The sequence below is a fragment of the Xyrauchen texanus genome, chromosome 25 (genome assembly GCF_025860055.1).
Source record: "Xyrauchen texanus isolate HMW12.3.18 chromosome 25, RBS_HiC_50CHRs, whole genome shotgun sequence".
Lineage (NCBI taxonomy): Eukaryota > Metazoa > Chordata > Actinopteri > Cypriniformes > Catostomidae > Xyrauchen > Xyrauchen texanus.
In genome coordinates, this window is record NC_068300.1 from 6,242,798 (window position 1) to 6,264,070 (window position 21,273).

The following is a 21,273-nucleotide window of genomic DNA, read 5'->3' on the forward strand; positions in this document are numbered from 1 at the left end:
GGGACAATCCCCCCGGAGCAACCTGGAGTTAAGTGCCTTGCTCAAGGACACAATGGTGGTGACTGTGGGGCTTGAACCAGCGTCCTTCTAATTAACAGTTATATGCTTTAAAAAAAACATTTAAAAAAAAAAAAAAAAAAATCACATGTACACAAGTATTCCAAATCTTTGCCATCACACTCAAAATTGAGCTCAGGTGCAGTTGATTGGACATGATTTGAAAAGGCACACACCTGTCTATATAAGGTCCCACAGTTAACAGTGCATGTCAGAGCACAAACCGAGCCATGGAGTCAAAGGAATTGTCTGATGACCTCCGAGACAGGATTGTGGAAATGGAAGAAAATGGAAGTTTGGAACCACCAGGACTCTGCCTAGAGCTGGCTGTCCGGCCAAACTGAGCGATCGGGGGAGAAGGGCCTTTGTCAGGGAGGTGACCAAGAACCCGATGGTCACTCTGACAGAGCTCCAGCGTTTCTATGTGGAGAGAGAAGAAACTTCTAGATGAACAACCATCTCTGAATCACTCCGCCAATGAGGCCTGTATGGTAGAGTGGCCAGACAGAAGACACTCCTCAGTAAAAAGCACATGACAGCCTGTCTGGAATTTGCCAAAAGGCACCTGAAGAACTCTCAGACCACGAGAAACAAAATTCTCTGGTCTGATGAAACAAAGATTGAACTCTTTGGCCTGAATGGCAAGACTGGGGCGAAGGGTGGTTGTCCTGTTGGACGATGAACCTAAGCACACAGCCAAGATAACAAAGGAGTGGCTACGGGACAACTCTGCGAATGTCCACGAGTGGCCCAGCTAGAGCCCAGACTTGAACCCGATTGATCTCTGGAGAGATCTGAAAATGGCTGTGCACCGACGCTCCCCATCCAACCTGATGGAGCTTGAAAGGTCCTGCAAAGAAGAATGGGAGAAACTGCCCAAAAATAGGTGTGCCAAGCTTGTAGCATCATACTCAAAAAGACTTGAGGCTGTAATTGCTGCCAAAGGTGCTTCAACAAAGTATTGAGCAAAGGCTGTGAATACTTATGTACATGGGATATTTTAAGTTTTTTTATTATTAATACATTTGCAAAGATTTCAAACAAACTTCTTTCAAGTTGTCATTATGGGGTATTGTTTGTAGTATTTTGAGGAAAATTATGAATTTAATCCATTTTGGAATAAGGCTGTAACATAACAAAATGTTAAATGCGGGTTGATGTCCCGTGTAGCAAATACAGTGACACTTGTAGTGACGATTCTCTCTGACCAATCAGTGATCTGCAGGGTTTTGACGTCACATGTAGTGTCGGCTCGGCTCGCTTGGAACCTTGACCGAGGTGGTACTAAAAAAAGAATCAGGTACCAGGTACTATCCACAGTGGACAACCCCCAAAAGCGAGCAGAGTCGAGTTGTACTGGGCAGTGGAAAAGCCCCATAAGTTTAGGACTTATGGTTTTTGCTGAAAAAACACTTTTAAGGCAGAAAAAAGAATAAGAAAAGATCAGTACAAAAACATTATGATTAGAGCACCTTTGGTGTTTGGGACCCCAATTAAAAGACATGGTGCAACCGTTTTTAGCACTTTTTTCTTATGTTTCTGCACTTTTTAAACTGATTAATGACTGATGTATTCCATCCTGAAATCAGAGACTTTCCCTTTGAAATCTGAACACAACTAGATCCACTTGTGAACGGATCACACAATATAATAAGAAACATACCAAAAGGAATAAAATCATCATCGCTCTGTTGTTTCACTGCTGTGGTTTCTCTCATCTTCATCAGGTTCCTGCAGTCCAGCAGCTTCACTGAACACATCTTCATCTTCAATGGTATCTGCAGCATCTGCTGTTCTCCAGCATTACAGAGAGAAGTCAGAGACTCTGTGGAGGTTTGATCATCATCATCATCTTCTTCTCCTTCTCTTTGTTGTTCCTCTGCTGTGTTTTCTTCATTTATCTCCTCCAGCTTCACTTCAATCTTCACAGGTATCTGCTGTTCCTCAACTTTACAGACAGAAGTCAGAGACTCTGTGGAGGTTTGATCATCATCATCATCATCTCCTTCTCTCTGTTGTTCCTCTGCTGTGTTTTCTTCTTTTATCTCCTCCAGCTTCACTTCAATCTTCACTGGTGTCTGCAGCATCTGCTGTTCTCCAGTGTTACAGACAGAAGTCAGAGACTCTGTGGAGGTTTGATCATCATCATCATCATCATCTTCTCTCTGTTGTTCATCTGCTGTGTTTTCTTCTTTTATCTCCTCCAGCTTCACTTCAATCTTCACTGGTGTCTGCAGCATCTGCTGTTCTCCAGCATTACAGACAGAAGTCAGAGACTCTGTGGAGGTTTGATCACCCTGATTACCGTCAGTAGAACAGAGTAAAGTGAGCTGTGAGTCCTGTGTGTCTCTGGATCTCTGTTCAGAGAGTTTGTCCAGCAGTCGCTGTGGTGTGGACTGATCTCTGCCGCTCCACACTGAATCCTGACATTCTGTGGAGGTCCCATCAGTCACACACACTGAAGATTGACAGGAAACCTTTTCCAGCTCCTGACAAACACAACACAATCACATCTGTACCATTCGTCACATCATTTAAAAATTACAATCTCAACTTTAAGGATGAAATGAATGTTTAACCTGTAACCTGTCGTCTCTCTCCATCAGTTTTGTCTTCAGTGACATCACCTAAAAATTAAGAGATCACAGCAAAAATGATCAGTTTCTCTGGATTTACCATTTATAGGTATTTGTTTCAGTAATGAAAATGTCTGTTTTATTCTATAAATTACTGATAACATTTCTCCCAAATTCTAAATACAAATATAGTCATTTAGAGCATTTATTTGCAGAAAATGAGAACTGGCAGGTACAGATTAACAACCGGGCTGACTGGGCAGTTGCCCAGGGGTCTCTATTATAAATCCATGAAATACCATTTGTTCGGCCAAACGAGTGTTGGACAACAGCAGCGCGAGCAAGTGACTGATGGGACAAGCTCAGGGAATCAGTGCATTTATTTGAAGGACTACAGAAAACAGCATCTGATTCACAAAACGCATCCAAACACAAAGATAAGGTGCAGTTTACCCTGGCTGTGTACAAAGCTGATGGTTTAAATTCATATAAGCAACAGAATTTGTGCAACAGTATAAAGGACTTTAAAATGTTTAAGTCCTGCATGCATTTAATGATAAGGAGAAAGGTGCCTTAATACCCTAAATATGTGCACAGTAAACTGACAAGAGTTCAGGGAATAATGTGCATAGTGAGCTATGAGCCTAAATAGCATCAATTCCTCTTTGCAACCTGAACTTCATCAAAATGTCGATTTGTGAAAACCCTCAATGCAGCTCAACAAATGGTGAAACAGAACACAAGTGTCTAGAGATGCATTAATAAATATTGAAATTATTTAAAAAAATTAGCAGTGTCTTGCACAACGAATAGTAAAACAGAACGCAGATGGAACACAGGTGTGGAGTGTATTCACATATATTAAAGTTCTCTTAAACTTAGCACAGTGTATAAAAAAATTCAACTGCGCAATAAGATAAAAATATAGCTGCAAGCAGCAATGCAATTCCTCCTAAAAATGGCAAATCATTTAAAATTGATCAGTAGATAGTTGGGATTAAACCCTCCCAATGGAGGAATCCAAAAAACATGTCTTTCTGACTTAATCTTAAAAGAAAGGTTTTCAGTGTACAGGAAAATCCATCATGCCGTACCTTATAGATCCTTGAGGCTTTTTTGTTCCCAATGAGAAATGAGGCATGTATATTAAGTTTCAGAAGAATTGAATAAAATGGGGTGGAAATGACATCACTTCGAAAATGGGACATTTGGGCATGGCCTGTAGCGCCCCCTAAGGGCAAATTTGGGCCATTCTTTGCATAATATTTCAGAATGATGTCGTCTTGAAAAATGTTAGGTTTGAAAAACCATCAGTCAAAATGATATTTAATTTATTGACACATATATATTGAGGCATTGTATACATTTACATAAATACGCCCCTTTCAGCCATTTTGTGTTGTATTCATTTTGTTACTAAGTAACAAATTGAAAGACATAAATTCTTCACATGGGAACCAAATATCAAGTCAATTGGAGCTATGGTTTAGGAGAAGGTTTTCCCAACTTTTCACGGTACAGGAAAATCTATCATGGTGGAAATTATGGGTCCTTGAGGCTTTTGTTCCCCATGAGAAATGAGGCATGTACACCAAGTTTCAGAAGAATTGGACAATTGGGGTGGAAATGAAATAATTTTGAAAATGGGACTTTTGGGTGTGGCCTGTATCGCCCCCCTATGGGCGAATGTGAGCCATTCCTTGCATAGTACTTCAGAACTAGAAAAAAAAAAAAAGTTTGTCAAGACAGACTTTGATGTTGGCTTGAGAAAGGCCGAACCTTGAACCAAGACTGGAACTCGATGATAACAATAAAACAAGATCACTTCAAAAATATGAAATATATGCAATTACTTGAAAATTATTTAAGCTCTCCATGTCATTATTCCACATACGACGAAATTTTCACTTTGTCCTAAGACTTCATTTTATGCATTGTACAAATAAGTGAATGTTAAAGGGTTATTTGATAATTTCCTCACCCTCATGCAGTCCCAGATGTGTATGACTTTCTTCTGCAGAAACTGAATGAAGACGTTTAGAAGAATATCTAAGCTCTGTTGATCCATTCAATGGAAGTAAATGAGAAGTGGTGAGAAACAGATCAATAATGAAGTCATTTTTTCTACTTTCACAAGCGCTCTTCTCTCTTAAGAGTACTTTCAGTTTTTGTGTGATTTACATCACCCCTCCTGAGCAGGGAGGACAATTTATAATAAAAATAAATAATATATATTAGTTGCACCACCTGTTCTTAAGACAAGATTTAACTAGTAGTTCGTAAGCTTCTCTTGGAGGTAAGGCTGTTGAAATTTTAGTCTCAGAAAAATACAAACATAGCATTAATAATAATAAGTTTATGTAACATAACAATATGTTGGCTTTCTCAAGCAACTTATGTCATCTTGAAGCATGTTAGGTTTGAAAAACCATCAGTCAAAATTACATTTGGTTTATTGGTCACTATGTTTGTTCGCTATTCCAGGATTAAGTTCATCCATATACCGCTTAAAATTATATTCCTGTAAAAACACACACAGTCAAAAAGTTGATAACGCATCCTACCCGTGTTAAAGAGAGAAAAATACACATCGAAAAATATAAATAAAAGATTGAGCACGTACCGAAATAAGTTCCTCTTCTTTTTTGGGGTGTTTTATGGCAGTTTAACAAACTTATCTTGTTGGGAAACAAACGATAGGTGCATTCCCGCCACACCGAAATAAGTTCTTCTTCTTCTTCGGAGTCATTGGCGGTTTGCAAACCAGCTCTTGATGCTTTACCGCCACCTACTGGACTGCGGGATAAAAGTTCTAAAAACCGTATTCATGATTCATTATATTCAGTATGTGTGTGTCTGGGTAGGGTTGCACCAACTGTGCATAAGGTCTCACTTAATTTGACACGTAAAGTTCACACTAAGGGATTAGTAACTGCTAGTTAGTTTGCAACTAATTCGGGGCTTAATTTGGTTGCACCAACTGTTCTTAAGACAAGACTTAACTAGTAGTTCGTAAGCTCTTCGTAAAGTAGTCACATAATATGATGTTTACCTGTATTTATCCAATAAACAGCCTTCATATTTGTACACAGATGTGTTAAAAAGCCATCCGTTTCAGTTTTATTTTGTTACAGTTGATGTTTAAACCTTGTTTGCTCACGTAAATGTCAGCTGTCATTAATTACAGTGAGGAAAATAAGTATTTGAACACCCTGCTATTTTGCAAGTTCTCCCACTTGGAAATCATGGAGGGGTCTGAAATTGTCATCGTAGGTGCATGTCCACTGTGAGAGACATAATCTAAAAAAAAAATCCAGAAATCACAATGTATGATTTTTTTAACTATTTATTTGTATGATACAGCTGCAAATAAGTATTTGAACACCTGTCTATCAGCTAGAATTCTGACCCTCAAAGACCTGTTAGTCTGCCTTTAAAATGTCCACCTCCACTCCATTTATTATCCTAAATTAGATGCACCTGTTTGAGGTCGTTAGCTGCATAAAGACACCTGTCCACCCCATACAATCAGTAAGAATCCAACTACTAACATGGCCAAGACCAAAGAGCTGTCCAAAGACACTAGAGACAAAATTGTACACCTCCACAAGGCTGGAAAGGGCTACGGGAAATTGCCAAGCAGCTTGGTGAAAAAAGGTCCACTGTTGGAGCAATCATTAGAAAATGGAAGAAGCTAAACATGACTGTCAATCTCCCTCGGACTGGGGCTCCGTGCAAGATCTCACCTCGTGGGGTCTCAATGATCCTAAGAAAGGTGAGAAATCAGCCCAGAACTACACGGGAGGAGCTGGTCAATGACCTGAAAAGAGCTGGGACCTACGTTTCCAAGGTTACTGTTGGTAATACACTAAGACGTCATGGTTTGAAATCATCCATGGCACGGAAGGTTCCCCTGCTTAAACCAGCACATGTCAAGGCCCGTCTTAAGTTTGCCAATGACCATTTGGATGATCCAGAGGAGTCATGGGAGAAAGTCATGTGGTCAGATGAGCCCAAAATAGAACTTTTTGGTCATAATTCCACTAACCGTGTTTGGAGGAAGAAGAATGAGGAGTACCATCCCAAGAACACCATCCTTACTGTGAAGCATGGGGGTGGTAGCATCATGCTTTGGGGTGTTTTTCTGCACATGGGACAGGGCGACTGCACTGTATTAAGGAGAGGATGACCGGGGCCATGTATTGCGAGATTTTGGGGAACAACCTCCTTCCCTCAGTTAGAGCATTGAAGATAGGTCGAGGCTGGGTCTTCCAACATGACAATGACCCGAAGCACACAGCCAGGATAACCAAGGAGTGGCTCTGTAAGAAGCATATCAAGGTTCTGGCGTGGCCTAGCCAGTTTCCAGACCTAAACCCAATAGAGAATCTTTGGAGGGAGCTCAAACTCCGTGTTTCTCAGCTGACAGCCCAGAAACCTGACTGATCTAGAGAAGATCTGTGTGGAGGAGTGGGCCAAAATCCCTCCTGCAGTGTGTGCAAACCAGGTGAAAAACTACAGGAAACGTTTGACCTCTGTAATTGCAAACAAAGGCTACTGTACCAAATATTAACATTGATTTTCTCAGGTGTTCAAATACTTATTTGCAGCTGTATCATACAAATAAATAGTTAAAAAATCATACATTGTGATTTCTGGATTTTTTTTTTTAGATTATGTCTCTCACAGTGGACATGCGCCTACGATGACAATTTCAGACCCCTCCATGATTTAAAAGTGGGGGAACTTGCAAAATAGCAGGGTGTTCAAATACTTATTTTCCTCACTGTATATCCCCATTAAAATACGAAGCGTAATAAAAGTAGATTTAGATAAATAGTATATTTGCCCTGTGTAAATAACAATATATAGGACCTGGGGTGTATTCCAGAAAGCAGGTTATGTTTTATTTTATTTTATTTTACCAGGAAGTCTCATTGAGATGAAAATCTCTTTTACAAGAGAGACCTGGCCAAGGTAGCAGCCATACATAAACACAACATAGTAAAAAAAAAATGTTATACATACATACATACATACCTACAATCATGTAAAACAAAAAATAAAAAATTATTCAAACACAATGGCCTCTCAAGAAAAACAAGCACGTCTCCTTTACCACATTCTTTATGATGCTCTTAAATTTATCAATTGATATACACGTTTATAGTTTAAGATCTTTTTGCAAATTATTCCATGCCCAGGGTGCATAGTATGAAAATGCAGTTTTTCCCAGATCTGTCAAAACCCTGGGAACATTAAAAAGTAACCACTTGGAGGAACGTAGCTGATAACTAGCAGAACTGAGACAGAGGAGAGAACAGAGGTAAGCTGGAAGTTTACCTAGCATGGCTTTATATATAAAAATATACCAGTGTTGTTTTCTACGGGTGGTCAGTGCTGTCCAACCCACCATATCATAAAGAATGCAATGGTGAGCGAGGGACTTTGCTTGTAATAAAGCGTAGAGACGCATGGTATATTGAATCAAGGCTCCGTAAGATGGAGGAGGCTGCGTGCATATATAATATGTCACCATAATCAATCACAGACATAAAAGTAGCTTCCACAAGTTTTTTTTTGGCATTGAAAGTAAAACTAGATTTATTTGTAAAATAAAAGCCAATCTTCACTTTGAGCTTCCTAACTAGATTAGCAATATGTACATTAAATAAAGGTTTGTCGTCTATCCATATACCCAAGTACTTGTACGTGGGTACCCTTTCAATGGATTTACCATCAGACGTAAAAATGCTAAGATCATCAAGCAACTGTAGGCGAGATTTTGAAAAGACCATGAAATTTGTTTTCTGAGGATTTAAAATCAATTTTAAATTGAGCAGAGCAGTTTGTAATGACAGAAATGCAGTCTGAAGCTCTTGCACAGCCTGTGCTACGGAAGGAGCATGTGTATAAATGACAGTGTCATCAGCATAAGTGTACTTTTGCTTGAACATCCTTACCTAAATCATTTATAAAAATAGAGAACAGAATAGGTCCCAAAATAGACCCCTGGGGGACCCCGTTCGATATCTCAAGAAACTCAGATTTGTGGCCCTCTGCATGGACACACTGAGTCCGATCTACAAAATAGTTTCTAAACCATTTAACAGCATTAGGACAGAAACCAGCATTCCTAAGTTTGTTCAGCAACAATTCATGATCTACAGAATCAAACGCCTTGGCTAGATCTACAAATAAAGCAGCGCAATGCTGTTTTCTGTCCAAGGCACAGATAAGATCATTTATTACCACCATAGCAGCAGTAATGGTAATGTGGCCAGTTCTAAACCCAGATTGAAAATTGTTTAAAATATTATTATCAAATAAAAACTGTTTTACCTGTAAATTTACCTGGGATTCAAGGATCTTAGCCAGGATTGAGAGTTTGGAGATCGGACGGTAATTGTTTAGCTCTGAGGGGTCCCCACCTTTAAATAAGGGGAGAACATAAGCAGCTTTCCAGATTTGGGGTATTGAATTGGACATAAGACTCAAATTAAAAATGTGAGTAATAGACTCAGCAATAACATCTGCCGCCACCTTTAAGAGATAAGGATCCAGATTGTCAGGACCTGCAGATTTTTTGTGGTCAATGCCTTTCAGAGCTTTACAAACTTGCGCAACTGAAATAGTTTTAAAATCAAACAAATCCAGATTTCTATCAGTTGCAATGGTTGCAGAACATGGGACAGGTGCATTTACATTTGAGCTGTCAAATGCAGATCCAGCACAGATAAATTGTTTGTTTAACTGACTGACCATATCAGCTTTATCCTTTATTTCATCTGAGCCAACCAGAATGTGTTCAGGGAGGCTTGAGGCAACATGCGTACCTGACATAGATTTAATTACTTTCCAGAATTTTGATGGGTTATTTAGATTCTCTGTAACTGTCTTCAAATAAAACTCTGATTTGGAATTTCTTATCATCAAGGTGCACTTGTTCCTTATAGTTCTAAACGCAGTCCAATCAGCAGAGGAGTTTGAAAATCTAGCTTGGGCCCACGATTTATTTCTTAAATGAATTAGCTCTGAGAGACTGTCTGAGAACCAAGGATTTTCCCTACCACTGATCCTAAACTTTTTAATGGGAACATGTTTATTAGAGATAGACAGAAATATTAGAGATAGACAAAAATAAGTACGACAAGGAGTCACTCTCCACATTGTGCCCAGTTGGTACATTTAGACCCGGGTTGCAATGAATAAGCATCAGAATTATAAAGAAATAGATGATATCAACTTATCTGCAGTTTTATTGCGGACAGACGAGGTAGCAGTGTGGAATCTCAGATTGAAACAGTGGCTGTGGGCAGATCTACAGACCAGGAGAAGTGCAGTCGCTACACCTCACCCAGGGTCCACAGTTTTGACAGTCAGTATGCTACTAGGCCTTACAATCCAAACAGGAGCGAGTCCCCATGTAGAAGATCCACAAAGTGTTCTGTCCTTCTTTTGAACTGTACAGCAGCAGGTGGATTCCAGGTAGGTCTAGGCCTCAAACAGACCAAACTTCCAGAGTTCTGTGACAATCCAAAGGCATCTAATAAAAAAGTACCATCCAAAGATCCATGCTGAATGAGAGTTGTTTTTCTTGGAAATTTCAACTCATTCAGGCCCAAATGACATAAAATATCTTACATAAAAACACAAGAACTCAGATCTCACATACTAACACACAAACAATTGACTGCCTTGGCTGCCATCTTGGATTGATCAATGTGACTTACCCGGGTAAGTTTAGGAGTAAGTAAGCGGATAACCTCAACTTTCGGTTCCAAAAACGGAGGTAACTTTCGGGTTATGTAAGTAACCATAGCAACTGACTCTCTGATGATAACCTGCTCCGGAGCAGGTTATGTTGCAGGGTTAGTTTGTTTCAGAGAGGTTTCCGAGCATGGCGTGCCCTTTTGATGAGGACCACGTATCGATGTCTTTTCTTATCCTAACGAATGTTTGCAGGAGCGCTATCGTTTTTCTAGGGAGTTGTTCGTTTATTTAACAAACCTACTAAAACCACACATCTCAAACGTAACAAACCGCGGGTCAGCGCTTGGCGCCGAACAAATTCTTTGTATTGCTCTGCGCTTTTTTGCTACGGGGAGTTTTCTCTACAATGTGGGCGATGCAGAGCGTGTGGGAAAGGCAACCATGTGTAGAGCCGTTCGTACAGTATGCATGGCACTGAAACGGTTTCTACACACTTTTGTACAGTTCCCTGGCCATAAACCTGTGCGCTTTATTAAAGAAGAATTCCACAGGGTGGCAGGTTTGCTCTCAGAAATTCTGTCATCTACTTCAATTAAATGACATTTCTTAATAGGTTTATTTTGACTGCACACACACGTAAAGGCTACACAGACTTCTTAAACTTGTAATTAATCTTAATTTCAGGGTTCCCAAACGTGATTGGGTGCATTGATGGCACCCACATTCCTATTAAAGCTCCATCTATCTGTAGCCCTGTTGAAATTATATCTATATTATTTTATTTTTTTTCAAAATTTATCTTTATATTGGGTTGTTTATATATTTGATTTTTGTTGTATATATGTACTTCTCACGTGTGTTGAAAACAATATTTCATATTGTTAGAAGTGTATAAAGTTTGTATAGGCTCTGATTGGGTATTTTACATGTCCGTTTGGTTGGGAGATGGATGTGATAGGCAGAGGGGGCGGGAGGAGTGAGAGACAGGAGAGGTTACGAAGAAGAGCGGAGAGAAGAAAAAAAGAGAACGAGAACGATATTGAGTGTGACGCAGTTATGATTTGAGTATTCAGTTGCTTTTACTAATAGTAGTGAGTCTATGTAATTTCGTACAGAAGTTAAAGTGTTGATCTCCTACTTTAGTTCATCGTGAGTGTGTATCGTGTATTCTCGCGAGTCGCGAATGTGACGCACTTGTTATTCAGTAGTGATTTGTGTTAACTGGAGACTGAGCTCCTCCGGCCACGTTGGATTTCAATACCAGGTAGCGCTTCAGGTACCCTGGATTGCCTGGAAGTTCCCCTGGCCTCGTTGGATTCCCTGATCGGGACCGCACGGCGAGTGATCATCTCTTTGCCCGGTGCAGCACGGTATTTTCTCCTTCCTGACACTCTCTGCATTGCTCCTATTCCCGTGGGACTGTGATCATGACAATCGTGAGTAGTATTTTCCATTATTGTTGGCTCTAGTAAGAGTGAAGCGGCGATTTGTATTTTTTCCGCCCCAACGCACACAAGCGTCGTTTCAGGCCTGCATCTAATTTTATTTGTTTACTTTATTGGGACTATTTTTGACATTTATATATTTTTTCAAGAGCCTGGGCCCAGTGAAGGTTAATTACTGACTGAAACTAAATGTAAAACTATGTGAAAGTGTTGAATATACTCCATCAAGTTAATTGTGAGTAATGTAAAGTTGGTTACTGTGATTCATAACTTGTTTTGGAGTTTCATTTCATAACTTTAGTTGATTTTCAAGTAAAAGAGAAACAAGGGAGTATTTGAAATTGAGTCTTTATTCATTTTTTCTTTATTACATTTACATTCTGTGATTTTACTGATTTCTATTCAGTTTCCCTACCATAAACTATTAATACATCCGTAACGAACCTAGGGCACTCTAGATATTGGTACGTATAGAGTGCTACATATCAATGAGGGAGACTATGTTAATAGGAAGTCTGTGCATAGCATAAATGTGCAGGTAATAGCTATATTTTGGCTCCTTAATATTGGTGTTACAAATAATAAACGTATTGTTCTCCACAGGTAATATGTGATGCAACCCACCTCATCACTAATGAGGAGGCAAAATGGCCTGGGTCTATACATGATGCCAGAATATTTAGAGTCATCTCTGTGCAACAAATTTCAACAGGGTACGTTTTGTTAGACAAATGCTTGTAGTCTTTATTACATTTACAAAACACCTCAAACATTACAGGACACTTCTATGGTTACTTGCTGGGGGACAGAGGATACCCTTGCCTCCCCTATATGATGACACCCTACCCTGATCCTGAGCCCGGACCACAGACACGCTTCAACCTGTCTCACAGCAGAACACGGGCCAAGGTGGAGGTGACAATAGGCATTCTGAAGGCGAGGTTTCAGTGTCTGCGTGGGTCACTCCAAATAGGGCATGTGACATCACAGTTGCTTGTGTGGTACTTCACAACATTGCCACAATAAGAGGAGAGAGGCATCCCCCCTGTCCTGATGAAGATGACCTAGAACAACATCCATTGAATCTAGCAGACCACAGAGATGGCAGAATGCTTAGAGACATGATTTGTCAAAATCACTTTATTTAATCTGTTCTGTTTCTTCATATCCTGAAATAAGAGACATGACAGATTTGTATTTATTGCTTTATACACACACACACACACACACACACACACACACACAGAAAAATAACAGATTCATGTTCACATATGATTCTTCTCACCTTAAGGCGATGCTCCAGTAGTTCTATTTCAAGTTTGGCCTTTTTAATGGCCAGCCTTTTCTCCTCTAACTGAAGCTGTATAAGGTCCATGTCAGTTTTTTAAATTTGCCTTAATAGATGGACCTTATACAGCTCCTTTGCAGACAACTAGGAAGGCAAAGTAAATAAGATGGTTAAAGAAGAAAATCTGCCACATAGGAACATTATGTAAATAAGGACAACCAGGGACAAGTTCTTACACTGCTAAGATTATGTGTAGAGGTAGATGGACCCTCATCTGCATGTACATCCCCAGCTAGATTCTGTCACAGGACAAATGACACATTTTTCACTCCATCTAAAAAGCTATGCATTGTCCAGTATATGCATCATACCTCTGTGATCTAAAAGCAACTGGTTCTTAAAATGCACCACTAACAATTGTGACAGACTGTGTGGTTTCAGGAGGATCCAATAATACAATGCGTCCATCAGCAACTGCAAGAAAAAAAGATGCTCAATGTGTAAATTACTAAAGTATGACAGACACTGAATAAAGGCATTAGGAACATGCAAGAATAAAAAAAACAGATTACTGTATACAGCATATGCTGTAAAATAGAATATGTATGCACAATGCACAAGTGAAACAATGACTGCATTTGGGAAGCATTTAGCCTTCTTCCTAATGACAAGAGTTAATGATCATTTTGTCCAAACATATGACTAAATAATCGTAAGTACTAATATGGTATACCTACATTGTACCAAGTCACTTGAGTTGTTGTGGGAGGTAGCAAAATCTGACGAAATGCCCTCTGGAATACCATCGACCACAGGGCGACCTTTATTAAGTGAAAGAGCCAACTCCTCAGATGGGGTAAGAGGAGGTGGAGGTGGACCCTCGCCAGTTAGACGGGCCTCAGCCTTCTTTCTATTAGCTATATATGAAGAATACTGTAAAAGTAACTTAAGACATTGATCTTACAACAGTTAAAATAAAAGGTTACCTTTTTGGAGAATGTTTTTGTGTTTCATTTTGACTTGGGAAAGAGTTCTTTTGGCTCCAGAAGGATTACACCTTATAGCTAGTCTTAAATAATAGTAATAATAATAATAACAAATTATGGTATTTATGAAAAACTAAATATACTAGATGAAATGCATCTTGAAACTTGAACTAAAAATGCCACTGTTGATATAAAATGAGGTCTAATAGATTCTACCTTTAGTTTATTTCACATGAAACTATAAAATTGTGTCAAAATCTAAGTTATTTTTACTCATGAAAAATTGATGTATATGTATAATGATGTATATTGAATTTTTCTCCTCAGTGCTGTTTGGCATGTCAGGGGTGCCTTCTGTTTGAGAGATTTGACTTGACTTCCTCCGTAACGCTTTAAACTAGAAAAGTCTCACTAGAATTTTAATTGGTCACATCAGTTTTGAGATCTGCGCTCCGAGATATCGAAGGAAGCCCGGTTGTTGCACGCGCCAGAGAGAAGAGCAGATCATGATCGTTACACTCGTGCGAAAGTGCAGATTGAGAAGCCTTTATCTTATTGCGAGATTATCATTAAATCTACAGACCAGAATAGGCTATCACTTGGGTGACTGCCGAAATATCTTCAATGGGAGAACCATGGCATTGTTCTTTCCCTGCTGTCAAGTTGCGCAAGTTGATGAGTCTGAAAGGCAGTCGAGGAGGAAAGGAGATGCGCAGGTGAGATTCTCCGTCCGGTTGCATTTTTTTCTCAATACCATAGATAAGCAAATGTACATAATATGAAAACCATAAATTTTCATACCATGGTATACCATGAAACCGGTATACCACTGCAACCCTACTTGATACACAATATAACACACTATTATAATCCATCTCTGCCCAGACGTAAACCTTTTACTTGTGTTGCGTGAGGAGCCTTTACCTGATTGCAAGATTATCATTAAATCTACAGACCTGAATAGGTTATCACTTGGGCAGCTGCCGGAATATCTTCAATGTGAGAACCCGGGGCAAGAACCATGGCATTGTTATTTCCCTGCTGTACACGACCCAGTCCGAATAGACCACCAGTTGAGAAACAAAATACTTTAACACACACTCACTTAAGTCAGACCCCCTCGCCTCTCTCTGACATTTTCTGCACTACGTGTGGGTGTTGCGCAAGTTGACGACTCTGACAGGCAGTCGAGGAGGAAATGAGATGCGCATGTGCAGGTGAGATTCTCCATCCGGTTGCATTTTTTTCTCAATACCATAGATAAGCAAATGTACATAATATGAAAACCATAAATTTTCATACCTTGGTATACCATGAAACCGGTATACCACTGCAACCCTACTTGATACACAATCCATCCATCCATCCATCCATCTTCAACCGCTTATCCAAAGTTGGGTCGCAGGGGCAGCTGCTCCAGCAGGGGGCCCCAATCTTCCCTATCCCGAGCCACATTAACCAGCTCTGACTGGGGGATCCCGAGGCGTTCCCAGGCCAGTGTGGAGATGTAATCTCTCCACCTAATCCTGGGTTTCCCAGAGGCCTCCTCCCAGCTGGACGTGCCTGAAACACCTCCCTAGGGAGGCGGCCAGGGGGCATCCTTACCAGATGCCCAAACCACCTCAACTGACTCTTTTCGACGCAAAGGAGCAGCGGCTCTACTCCGAGCTCCTCGCGGATGACTGAGCTCCTCACCCCATCTCTAACGGAGAAGCCCGCCACCCTTCTGAGGAAGCCCATTTCGGCCGCTTGTACTCGCGACCTAGTTCTTTCGGTCATGACCCAGCCTTCATGACCATAGGTGAGGGTAGGAACAAAATTTGACCTGTAGATCGAGAGCTTTGCCTTTCGGCTCAGCTCTCTTTTCGTGACAACGGTGCGATAGAGCGAGTGCAATACCACCCCCGCTGTCCCGATTCTCCGGCCAACCTCCCACTCCATTGTCCCCTCACTCGTGAACAAGACCCCGAGGTACTTAAACTCCTTCACTTGGGGCAATACCTCCTTCCCTACCTGGAGTACGCACTCCATCGGTTTCCTGCTGAGAACCATGGCCTCAGATTTAGAGGTACTAATCCTCATCCCAGCTGCTTCACACTCGACTACCAAGCGATCCAGTGAGAGCTGAAGGTCACGGACCGATGATGACATGAAGACAACATCATCTGCAAAAAGCAGCGATGAGATCCCCGGCCCACCGAACCGTACACCTTCCCTACCCCGACTACACCTCGATATCTTGTCCATGAATATCACAAACAGGATTGGTGACAAAGCGCAGCCTTGGCGGAGACCAACCCCCACATGGAATGAACTCGACTTCATGCCGTGGACTCGGACAAAGCTCTCGCTTTGGACGTACAGGCATTGGATCGCCCTAAGAAGCGACCCCCCCACCCCGTACTCCCGCAGCACCTCCCACAGTCTCTCCCGGGGGACCCGGTCATACGCCTTCTCCAGATCCACAAAACACATGTAGACTGGATGGGCATACTCCCAGGCCCCCTCCAGGATCCTTGCGAGAGTAAAGATCTGGTCCGTCATTCCACGGCCAGGACGAAAACCGCATTGTTCCTCTTCAATCCGAGGTTCGACAATCGGTCAAACCCTCCTCTCCAGCACCTTGGAGTAAACTTTACCATGGAGGCTGAGAAGTGTGATACCCCTGTAGTTGGCACACACTCTCTGATCCCCCTTTTTGAAGAGGGGAACCACCACCCCGTTCTGCCACTCCTTAAGCACTGTCCCAGATTTCCACGCAATGTTGAAGAGGCATGTCATCCATGACACCCCCTCCACATCCAAAGCTTTCAGCATTTCTGGTCGGATCTCATCAATGCCGGGGCTTTGCCACTGCAGAGTTGTTTGACTACCTCAGTGACCTCCCCCAGGGAAATAGAATCTGATCCCCCATCAGCCTCCGGCTCTGCCTCTAGCATAGAGGGCATGTTGGGATTTAGGAGTTCTTCAAAGTGTTCCTTCCACCGCCCAATAACCTCCTCGGTTGAGTTCAGCAGCATCCCATCTTTGCTGTATACAGCTTGGATGGTTACCCGCTTCCCCCTAATAAGGTGGCGGACGGTTTTCCAGAAGCGCTTTGGTGCGGACCGAAAGTCCTTCTCCATGGCTTCTCCGAACTTTTCCCACACCCACTGCTTTTCCTCCCTCACGGCCGAGGCCACAGCCCTTCGGGCCTGTCGGTACCTTACAACTACCTCCGGAGACCTCCGGGACAACAAATCCCGGAAGGCCTCTTTCTTCAGTCGGGCGGCTTCCCTGACCACCATTGTCCACCACGGTGTTCAAGGGTTACCACCCCTTGCGGCACCTAAAACCTTGAGGCCGCAGCTCTCCACCATGGCTTCGGCAATGGAAGCTTTGAACATTGCCCACTCCGGTTCAATGTCCCCAACCTCCGCAGGGATGCCTGAAAAGCTCTGCCGGAGGTGCAAGTTGAAGATCTCGTGGACAGGGACCTCCTCCAAACGTTCCCAGTTCACCCGCACTACTCGCTTGGGCTTCCCAGGTCTGTCCAGAGTCTTTCCCCACCCCCAGACCCAACTCACCACCAGATGGTGATCGGTTGACAGCTCTGCCCCTCTCTTCACCCGAGTGTCCAAAACATATGGCCTCAGATCCGACGACACGATTACAAAATCGATCATCGACCTTCGGCGCTCTGGTACCACGTACACTTATGAGCATCCTTATGTTCGAAAATGGTGTTTGTTATAGATAATCCATGACTAGCACAGAAGTCTAATAACAAACATCCACTTGAGTTCAGATCGGGGAGGCCGTTCATCCCAATCACGCCTTTCCAGGTGTCCCTGTCATTTCCCACGTGTGCGTTGAAGTCACCCAGCATCACTATGGAGTTCCCTACTGGGGCCCTATTCAGGACTCCATTCAGGGTCTCCAAGAAGGCTGAAAACTCTGAACTGCTGTTCGGTGCATATGCACAGACAACAGTCAGAGTTCCCCCCCCCACAACCCGTAGGCATAGGGAGGCGACCCTCTCGTCCACCGGGGTAAACTCCAACGTAGTGGCGCGCTCAGCCGAGGGCTCGTGAGTATCCCCACACCCGCCCGTCGCCTCACACCCTGGGAAACTCCAGAGAAGAATAGAGTCCATCCCCTATCAAGGAGTACGGATCCAGAGCCAAAACTGTGCGTCGATGTAAGCCCCACCAGATCCAACTGGTAACGCTCCACCTCCCTCACCAGTTCCGGCTCCTTCCCCCCCAGTGAGGTGACATTCCACGTTCCCAGAGCTAGCCTTTGCTGCCCAGGTCTGGTCCGTCGAGGCCCACGGCCTTCACTGCCACCCATATGGCAGCGCACCCGACTCCTGCGGATTCTCCAATGGGTGGTGGGCCCAAGGGATGTAGAGGGGGGTTTCACGTCGCTTCTTCGGGCTATGCCCGGCCAGACTCCGTGACAAGCCCGGCCACCAGGCGCTCGACGACGAGCCCTCCATCTGGGCCTGGCTCCAGATGGGGGCCCCGGGCTTCCCCTAGGCAGGGTAACTCCTCTTTCTGTTTTTTCCATAGAGTCTTTGTGAACCATTCTTAGTCTGGCCCCCTCACCTGAGACCACTTTGCCTTGTGAGACCCTACCAGGAGCACATGACTCCAGACAACACAGCCCTCAGGATCATAAGGGCACACAAACCTCTCCACCACGATAAGGTGCTGGTTCCCGGAGAGGCTGACTGATACACAATATAACACACTATTATAATCCATCTCTGCCCAGACGTATACCTTTTTTACTTGTGTCGCGTGAGGACGCGGGTAGAATGTGTGCTTCTTCTGTCGTTTGACTTCAACTCGGTTAAGCTCGGGTGATGACGGTAGGACGTTTCCTTGCTCTGTCGGTGGGCGGTACGGCGGTTGATTCTCTGAGGGTTGACGGACATATCGGCCAAGTCGACTCGGCTGAAGGAAGAGAAATCATCTTCATTTCTGCAGGAAAAAGGGTGAGACGCGGATTGCTCAGCGGCCTCCTTCGGATCCGTCAGTGTACTCGTTGGAACACCGAGAAATCTCGGCTCGTCCAGCAAGATGGAGATTGTTTGGCCAAAGTTCAGGTAAGTACGTTACTTACTTGGACAACGAGGCTACACCTGGGAGACGCAGGGCTGCAATTACACGTGGTGCATACTGTCGCTGGAAGCAAAGCTTAGAAGGATCTCTGAGGTATTATACTCTCGATGATGTCATGGTTGAAGGGTGTGTTCTGTTGTGCTTTTCATCTAACAGGAGTTGAGAGTTCAATCCTTCACAATTACATACATAGGTGTAAAGTGAGCAAGGCTTGATGGGATCTGTAGTCTGTTTGGACTCCCTTTGTTTTGTGTTATCAGGCTTTGAGTGTTCCTACAGGCTGATGTCAGGATTTATGACTGTACTGTATGTAGGCCTGCCTTTGTCTCCTATCTGAGTACATGAGGCCCAACACTAATTTTAGTCAATTCAGACACTAGACACAACCTAAAATTATGAATGATTGGCTTTAATAATGACATCAGAAGTATGTTAACACACAGCAGGCAAGTCAATATACACTTGAAATAATCAGTTTAACAAAATATTGTATTATTTATCTTATCATTAAAATGGCGGAAGAGGATTTGCAGATGCAGGACACCATACTGGAACCTTATATGAGCTGTTGGTGTGCAAGATTAGCTGCCAATAGAGCTGAACAATTAATCTTTCAAAGACCCCTGCAGACCTCTACTACTTAGGCAAATCTTTCCATGTGTATGTAGATTACTTAATTGGCTGAAATTCTTCCCACATAAAGAGCATTGGTATGGATTCTCTCATAACTATTTTGGTTTTGTGGCTGAGTGAAAGTCTTTTCAAAGTGTGAGACAAACTTGGTTTACTTCCCCTTGTCCCCTCCCTCATCCCGGTAGACAGGGATTACCTGCCAGCAGATGGGCGGAGTCATGTATTTTCAGGGTTTGTGGAGCGGTGATCGCGTAGTGGGCTAAAGCACAGAAATAGTAAGCAGAAAGTTGATGGCTTGATTCCCACAGCCACCACCACTGTGTGCACTGTAAGTCACTTTGGATAAAAGCTTCTGCCAAGTACATCAATGTTTTTCCAGTGTGAGCACTTGTAAGGTTTCTCTCCATTGTGAATTCTCTCGTGTATTTTCAGGTGTTGTGATCGAGTGAAACTCTTTCCACAGTGTGAGCACTTGTGAGATTTTTCTCCAGTGTGAATTCTCTCATGTGTTTTCAGGTGTTGTGACTGAGTGAAACTCTTTTCACAGTGTGAGCACTTGTGAGGTTTTTCTCCAGTGTGAATTCTCTCATGTATTTTCAGGTCGTGTAATCGAGTCAAACTCTTTCCACAATGTGAGCACTTGTAAGGTTTTTCTCCATTGTGAATTCTCTCATGTGTTTTCAGGTGCGGTGACTGAGAGAAACTCTTTCCACAGTGTGAGCACTTGTAAGGTTTTTCTCCAGTGTGAATTCTCTCATGTATTTTCAGGTGTTGTGACTGAGAGAAACTCTTTCCACAGTGTGAGCACTTGTAAGGCTTCTCATTTGTGTGAGTTTTCAGGTGTTTTCTTAAGTTTGTATCCACAACAAATGTTTTACCACACTGATCACATTCAAATGGCCTTTCCCCAGAGTGACAGTGGAGATGATCTTTAAAATGGCCTACAGATGTTAAACTTTTTCCACACTGATGGCATGTGTAAGGTCTCTCTCCTGTGTGAACTCTCATGTGTGTTTTAAGATTAAATTTATATGTAAAATGTTTTCCACACCAAGAGCAGGTGAAAGTATTTTTGGCAGCTCTTTGAGACTTTTTTGATGGGCAGTTCTTTTTAGTCTTTGAACAACTCAAATAATTTTCTCCAGTTTTGAAAATATGAACTTTCTGAAATTTCTCATCCAATTCATTCAGCTCTTGAATATCCTCGTTCACCTTCATCAGGTCTAAAACACAATAAGAGGGACAAATATTAAAAAAGAAATTAAATTGAACCCTAATGTAATAGTAAAAAGTACATTTTTATAATATTTTTGATATATTACACCAATTTAATTTAATACAGTAACTGCATTTCATGATTATGGTTTAGATTGAATTAGCCTCAGTCACAGAAAGACAACATGAACTTGAACACAAATGAATGATTCTTATGAGCCAGCTCTGTTGAAACTACAGCGCAAAACACAC

General features: G+C 42.3%; 2 protein-coding genes and 1 pseudogene across 2 annotated transcripts in view; all 3 read right to left on the reverse strand.

Annotated features, from left to right (window-relative positions):
- The window catches only part of LOC127618955 (zinc finger protein 721-like), a 46,001-nt pseudogene extending 43,812 nt beyond the window's left edge, over positions 1-2,189 (reverse strand).
- LOC127618612 (zinc finger protein 239-like) overlaps positions 1-21,044 on the reverse strand; it is a 165,226-nt gene extending 144,182 nt beyond the window's left edge. Inside the window, exon 1 of the mRNA XM_052091178.1 lies at positions 19,194-21,044. Coding sequence (XP_051947138.1) covers positions 20,140-21,024 — 885 coding nt within the window. The 5' untranslated portion in view covers positions 21,025-21,044 and the 3' untranslated portion in view covers positions 19,194-20,139. The remainder of the gene's footprint in view (positions 1-19,193) is intronic.
- Positions 1-21,273, reverse strand: part of LOC127618594 (zinc finger protein 271-like) — a 167,141-nt gene that overhangs the window by 143,531 nt on the left and 2,337 nt on the right. The window lies entirely within an intron of this gene.